A 7455-nucleotide genomic window follows, 5' to 3' on the forward strand; every position below is an offset into this window, starting at 1 on the left:
CTAATGTCCAGGAAAAAGCAATAGGAGGAAAGGGGGTGGTCCGAGAGGCCAGGGTATGAGTCAGCCTCGCAAGGGCTGGCAGCACTCTCATCAGCAGTGGCATGGCAAGCAGCAGAGAAAAGGGTATTTGATTTGCCATTGCACTGTGAGAATGGAAGGAAGGAGTGTATGGCTGCCGTGAATTATGGCAGATGTTTGGGTGAGGGAACTGAAGGAAATCAATAGGAAATACAACTAGGACTTAACAAGGAAGTGGCAACGATGGAACACAAGCTGAGATCAGTGAACTAATTCAGATACTCACGAGCAGACAGAAACTACCAGAAAGCAAAGGGGCAGAGGAAGACTGATCCGAGGGAAGTAGCCATCAGGTGCCAGAAGTTAGCCTTTCCTTATCTTCTAGCACGTCCTCTCACTTTCACCTCTTTGCCTTTGCTTCATCCTACCCTCAATTCACATAAAACCACATCTCAGTTCTTCGCTGTCTGAGAAGCAACAGAGTCAAACAAAATGAGGTCTCATGATTGCTTTCATGTCACTCTAGGTCCATATCCCAACCTTATCCCAAACTACATAAAAATGAAGAAATTTATTTCATCTTTCTCTTTATTCTCAAAATACAATAGCATAAAAATCCAAAAGGAATAGGTTATTTCCAGTGTGGTCTCCAGTGCTCTGAGGCAGAACTGAGCCCCGAGGAATGTGACAGGACCATCTTAAGCCAGTAATAGTTACTGTCTGAGTTTGAGGGCCCCAAACCAAATCTCTGGATGTGTGCTGGGGCTTGGGCTCCAGTTCTTGAAGAGGAATAGGAGTGGAAATCATTTTGAGATGACAAACTGACCAGAAGAGGGCTCAGCAGCAGTAAGGTCTGGTGGGAGAAGCAGGGAAGGTGACCCTCCTTTCTGCCGCCAACTAAGGCAGAGGCACGTGACTCCGGCAAGGGCTGAAGTAGGTAGCAGCTCCTCAGATCCCATAATGGAGAGGCCAACCCACGCCGGGGCTGGTTAACTGGCGTGCTGGGACAGTGGAATGCTAGCCATAAGAATGGAGACAAACTGCTCCAATCTCTGAGCAGCTTGCTTCCCGGCCTCTAGTACTTCCTCGTGATTGGCCTTCCCCTGGCTCTCATAATCCAAGATGACCTTGTTTGTGATGAGTGAGAAGCCAAAGACTCGAAGTCCACAGTGTCTTGCGACTATAACTTCTGGTACCGTGCTCATGCCTGATGTGAAGAAAGAGGGAAATAAACTGTCAGAATCCCCAAATGACCCTTAGCCTCACCTCCATTCACCACCTCGTTGACAATTCGACACTAAGAAAACATCCAAAGAAGCAGCTAAATTAGTGTCAAGCTTAGGTTGCTCTGTATTATCTAAAAGATTTGGGCTTCAGGGGGCTTTACACATTTCTTATAATATTGCAATGCTTTATTTCTATCTCTGCTTGTAATCATTTTAAAGTCAATTCTAATGTTGCAATTCTATTTTCCAGCCAGAGGTATAGAAGGTACCTACGATTTTTGTTAAAATAATCAAAAACAGTTATCACACAATGGACAGTTCTCACATTAGCATTACACTGGTTAAAGTCCTTGGTGCTGGGTGGTGGGTTGAGGCTACAGTGCAAACCTCCCAATCACCTTTAAAGTCAGTTAATTCAATCTTCCCTTAAAGCAGACCCCTACTTCAGTGTATCATCTAAAGCTACAATCTTTTACTCTTTTCCAACCTATTTTACCAGGATCCTCTCTTCAAGCCTCCAAGTCAAGGGAGTTCCTTGGCAATCCAGTGTTTAAGACTCTGTACTTCCAATGCAGGGACTGCAGATTCAATCCCCGACTGGGGAACTAAGATCCCACATGCCCTGCAGAGCAGCCAGAAAAAAAAAAAGACAAAACAAAAAAGTCCCCCCAAATTATGAAGCCACCAGCCAAGTTCCCCTTCTCACCAACAGCATCTGCCCCTAGTGTCTGCAGCAGGTGACACTCTGCCACAGTTTCAAAATTGGGGCCCGCCACCATCACGTAGGTGCCTTCCTGTAACTCTCTCTGCTCTCCCATTTGTTTCCAGGTACTGTGAGCTTTCTGCCTCATGTCCCGGTCGTAGGCATCAGACATGGCAGGGAAACGAACTCCAAACCTAGAGCACAGGTTGGATTATCTCAGATTAATGGAATACAGCGAGCTCTCCCAAGCTGACCCATCTAAACAAAAAGAAGCAGGAGAGATACCTTTCATCATTGGGCCCTCTGAGAGGGTTCTCACCACTGAAACCAGGTAGGTTGATGTGATCACGGATCAGCATGATATCGCCAACCTCAAAGTTGGGGTTGAGCCCTCCAGCTGCATTGGTGACCACTAGGGTCTCCACACCCAGAAGCCGGAAAACCCTCACTGGGAATGTCACCTTAGAAGAGAAAAATAAACATCAGAGAGTTTTCTTTAAAATTTTACCAATACACCCAAGCAGAAAAACATGACATACATCATGAAAGAAGAGAAAGGTGGGGGGACCTAAAATCTACCTTGCTTAAGCAGCTAGGTAGTAAAATAGGAGAGAGAGGTCTATGTCCCTTCTTCCAGACCCAGTCAGGCTTGTGCCTCTGTTTTACCTTCCAGAGCGGGTAGCCTTCATACATGTGGAACCTGCCCTGCATCATCACACAGGCTCTGCCATTCAAGATCCCAAACACCAGTCGACCAGCATGACCTGGCACTGTATGCAGAAAAGAGAAGGAAATGCATGGAATGATGCTTTCATACAACACATATCCCCTGAGCACCTACACTGGCCCGACTCACTCTGTTCAACATGTGAGAGTATAATTAACCAATAGAAAACGTCATCCTCTCCACTCTCAGAAAGTTTAAGTCTGGAGGTGTGCTCAGCTGCTTCAGTCGTGTCCAGCTCTTTGTGACCCTGTGGACTATAGCCTGCCAGGCTCCTCTGTCCATGGGACTCTCTAGGCAAGAATAATACTGGAGTAGGTTGCCATTCCCTTCTCCAGGGGATCTTCCCAGCTTCAGGACTGAACCAGGGTCTCCTGTACTGCAGGTGGATTCTTTACTACTGAACCACCAGGGAAGCCACGGGTGGGGGAGACAGAAAGTAATCATAAACTTAGATACACGTACACTCTGAGATTAGGGCGATGGGGGAAAGATGTTCAATGTGAATATACACCAGTTACTTCTTAAAGAAACTTTAAAAGAATGAGAAAGTCATAAGGCAAGAGAATAAAAGAAATAAGTAGGTAATAGAACAGTGGGTAAAAACAGACTAAGTGCGTAATAATGAATGCAGTGAGTGTCGTAATCACAGACCTCTTTTCCAAAATTTTCAAAACTCTCAAAATGCATATTCTTATGACCATAACTAAGCTATATGCTTCCTGACTCATGAAAGGAAGCTCATGGTATAGCCTAGCTTCCTAAAAAGGCTATGAACAAGGAAACGGGCCAACACTGGACCCATACAAGTCGTTTCTGTGACTCACAAGATAGTCCTGTGGGAATACATGCCCTGTATGTGACAGGTAGGGGCATGGGACTGCAAAGATAACTCCTCACACAGACATAGTAACAATTATTACTATTTCTTTCATCTACCATTTCTAAAGGGAATCAATGGTCTGGGAGAACAACCAAAACAAAGAGGGAGAGTTCAGAGGGTACTCAGAGATTGAGGAGCATATGAAAAAGTTACCTGTAATAGAGCAGAGGTGATACAGTTAGGAAAACCCAAATAGAGTATGAAAAATAAATTGACAAAGTTTAAAGATATTAACCACTTTTCACTGAGTGCAGTGCCCTTGTCACTGGGTAGAGTGGCAGATGGAGCCAAAGTCACTACTCCCTGAGAAAACTTTGCACTCCCTTCTCTCTACTATTTCCTTCTCCAACCCCATTGCCACTCCCTGCTCTGGTCTCCTAGTCTTGTTCCAAAGGGAATGAAAAATATCTGTTAAAAGTCTTAACTCTCCAGGGAAAAGAGAAAGGAAGGCACAATCTGAAAAATTAATAATAAACCAACAGAAGTTAGTCCTGAGAAATTAATAATTAAATCAAATAAACTACCCTTGTCCTTGAACAAGTAAACTAGGCCATTTCTCACCTGACCCTCCTCTAAGCCTCACCCTTGGCATGAGAAACTCCCTCAATCAGGGATGGAACCCAGTCCCTGCAGTGAACTGGGGAGTGTTAGCCACTGGACTTCCAGGGAAGTCTGGCCTTGGAGCCTTCTGGCTGCTATTGAGATGCTGGATACACTCTCCTCAGATGCCTCAGAGCTCCACTGTGCATAGGGGGCCCTTCCCCACCCCCAACAAAGGTCAGTGTGAACCAAGTCTTGTGTTTTCATATATTACCTGGGTATTTGTCTGCAAGAACACGGCAGCCAGTGTGTTCATTTGTTGGTATGTACCAGTGTGTGCCTTATTCTAGGACTGGAACTAGAGCTGGGGAGATTGAGAATGGTAGGAACACACAGGATAGGGTGAGGGTGGGGGTGTGGGGTGGGGGTGGGGGGCTGACTTTGTCCCGGGAGGTCACAGGCACTTCTTTCTCCACATGGGATGCAGACTGAAAGAAATGAGTGAGGTGTCTGAGGATGTGGTGACCACGGTATGTGGGGGGAAAGGATGTCTAGGGGAAGTGTTGTAAAGCTTTAAGGAACTGAGTCATTAGGCATAGGAAATATGTCATCATACAGTACCAGTGACACACACATGGTGTTAAAACGTTTTTACTGGAGGAATCTCTAAAGTCATTCTGATTCTTGTAGGGTTTTTTTCCCTCTCTCACAACAGTTGTTGCTCGGCAAATGCTACTAGGATACCCAGGATCAGGCATAGAAGCGTTGACCTCCCATCACAATCCCATCAGTATCCCTCAGTCTCATCCCCTCTTCCCGTTGCCAGTACCTGTACTTTTGGGAAAATTTGGTATTTCACTGTAGTCAAAGGTCTGGGCTTGAGTTAATCTGTTAATCAGACCTCCTAACCCAGAACCACAGATCACTGCCACTTGAGGTCGGTGTTTGGTGTGAGACAGAAGCCATTTTGCAGTGTCTTGATAATCTTCATATGTAAATCTAGGGGGAAGAAATGGAAAACCAAAGTGAGATTCACTCCCAACCCAAGGGTATCATAAAATAATAACCTTCAGTGTAGAAAGGCTGGCAGGGGTACCAAGATGACAGGGGATACAGAAGTTGGCCAAAGAGCTAGAACAAGCTACTGCACAAAGAAGCAAATCCAGGCCAAGTTCTGCTTGTCAAGGGCTGGGGGAGAACTGGCTGTGTAAGTTTCTCAGCAGCAGTTTGTGAACACTATAGACTCTGGAGCCCACCTCTACAGACTGATCATTCTGGGGAGAGGCCCCAGAATCTACACTTCTTACTAAAGTGCCTCAGGTAATTTTCATCTGAGAACCAGGTTTCATAATTCTGGCCTAGAGGGAAGCAGAACTCTATCTGGATTCTAGTCCCAATTTTGTCTTTTTAAGCAAGTTAACTTGTGCTTCAAATTCTTTCCTCTAGGGTAAAGCAAGGAAATGTGATTGGCCTCACCTACTGTATAAGCTCTGTTTGAAAGGAATTAAAAACTTGCTAACAAGCTCGAAAGACCTTTGAGTCCATAAAATCATGGTACAGGTCCACAGAACTTGAACCTTGTTTTTTTTTTTAACATCTCTTCCCCCTGCCTATATTTTTCCTCCCTGCCTTCTCCCATCTTTCCTTCTCTTCATCAAGATCCAAGGTCCTTTGCCTTTCAGAGACCTAAAGACATAACCAGACATCCCCAACAATCAACTGAGAATTTTTCTCACAATTCTAGTCCAATTCTCTCATACCTATCTGGAAAAAACAAGGAGAAGGGAGGTGGGGAGACTGAGGTGTGACAGAGCTGAACACAACTAACCAAACAAACCTCCAGAGGAAACCTTTTTCTTTTTTTTTCAAAAGTACTGCCTTGGAAACCAGATGACTCTACCATACACTGGGCTACCCTCAAACAAGTAGCTGGGCAAGGGACAGGGTGGGGGCAACAGAACTGGGGTCAAAGGAAGATGGAGCTGAGAGAAGAGTGAGATGGTAAAAATGAATCAAATATCATCCCCAAAAGGTGCAAAGGAAAGGAAAATAATTGTTAAGCCCTGGCCCATCAAGCACGTGGGAGCCACAGCTTACAGGACTTCTTCATTAGCCATCAATATCCCAAGAACGCCCCGAAAGTAGACAAAAATCTGTGGGATTTTTTTCCCAAAACATTACAAAAATGTGTTTATTTACGTGCAAATAAATTTCTTTTATAAAAAGCAAAAAAAAAAAAAAAAAAGAGCGCCCCGAATCCCTGGGCACCCTAAAGCCACTGTGATCCCTAATGCTGGGTAGGGATTTCAAGGACAAAAGCAGAAATAAAGGTTTTCAAAGGCAAGGGCGCGAGAGAGTGCGGGGTGGGAGGGTAAGGCTGAGGGAGAGGTGGCAGGGAATGGGAAGAATCTGTTGTTCAGTTTCATGAGTAAGAATTTCGTTTTCTTGGAGAGGCCATCCGCAACTTAACTGGACCTCCAACTTGGAGGGAAGAGAAGTGTTCGCGAGGGACGAGGAGTACTCTCTCCTTGGAAGGACGAACACTAGATATAGGCACCAAAAGTACCTCGCGGCTTTCCCTACACACTCGAATCGGAATCTGTGAGCAGCACGTGGGTTCAGAAGACCTCTTCCCCGATACGTGGGTGGAGGAGCACGCTCTCTCTATACTCACTTCAGTAAGTGCGTGGCCCGGCGCACGCACGCACACACCGGCTCCTTTAAGGAGTAGTCCACGGCTTACTAGCCTGTCCCCTTCCTGCTCTGGCGGCGCCACCCTGCTCGATTCCCGCGCGCGCCTCTGCCGGGGCCGGCCGCACCACCGCCCTGCTGCCTTGCCCCTGATAGCGGGCTCCAGTGCAGGCATATCTGCATCTCCGGGGCACTCGTTCCCTCTCTTGGCCCTCTCGAGACCCAGAGTGCTGTGTTTTCAGGGCTCGAAGACAGCCATTTCCTCTCTCCAGGGGCCTCCTGGACCCCCTGGGCCTGGTCCCCGCCTTACCCATTCTCCATGGTCCCGAAGACGCCCTCTGAATGAGTTTGCCCTTCTCGGTTTATATCTGCTTCGCTGAGCTGAGCTGGCTTCTGTCACCGAGTGTTATCCACACAGCACACTTGTTTGCACCGCGCTGGCTCATTATATCCCCAGCGCCAGAGTCCCCAGCCAATGGCAAGCGAGTACGCAGCCGGCCTCGTTTCCATGGTGACCCGCCCCGACTCAATAGCCCTGGGCAAGGCGCTCACCCACAGTATCTTTCTCGAGCTGCACTCTACCTTAGGAGGAGGGGCTAGGGGAGACGGGGCGGAGGGAGGTGGGAGCATCCAGTGTTGTGTCTCTGCACCCAGTCCTTACAGCACGTCG

General features: G+C 46.9%; 1 protein-coding gene across 1 annotated transcript; it reads right to left on the minus strand.

Annotated features, from left to right (window-relative positions):
• Positions 1 to 701: 701 nt before the first annotated feature.
• Positions 702 to 7218, minus strand: LOC128054661 (purine nucleoside phosphorylase). Its single transcript, XM_052647308.1, has 6 exons — positions 7096 to 7218; positions 4924 to 5093; positions 2614 to 2717; positions 2233 to 2408; positions 1951 to 2141; positions 702 to 1225 (listed from the first exon to the last, which is right to left on the minus strand). The coding sequence occupies exons 1-6, from the start codon at positions 7104 to 7106 to the stop codon at positions 1008 to 1010; spliced, it is 870 nt and encodes a 289-aa protein (XP_052503268.1). The 5' UTR covers positions 7107 to 7218; the 3' UTR covers positions 702 to 1007.
• Between the last annotated feature and the right edge of the window lie 237 nt (positions 7219 to 7455).

The sequence above is a fragment of the Budorcas taxicolor genome, chromosome 10 (assembly GCF_023091745.1).
Source record: "Budorcas taxicolor isolate Tak-1 chromosome 10, Takin1.1, whole genome shotgun sequence".
Lineage (NCBI taxonomy): Eukaryota > Metazoa > Chordata > Mammalia > Artiodactyla > Bovidae > Budorcas > Budorcas taxicolor.

Excerpts from the sequence above, each read along its gene's own strand:
- LOC128054661 (XM_052647308.1), bottom strand. Across the intron at positions 2,142-2,232 it reads AGAGGGCCCAATGATGAAAG|GTTTGGAGTTCGTTTCCCTG; the intron begins GTATCTCTCCTG and ends CCTGTGCTCTAG. Across the intron at positions 1,226-1,950 it reads ACTAGGGGCAGATGCTGTTG|GCATGAGCACGGTACCAGAA; the intron begins GTGAGAAGGGGA and ends TCTTCACATCAG.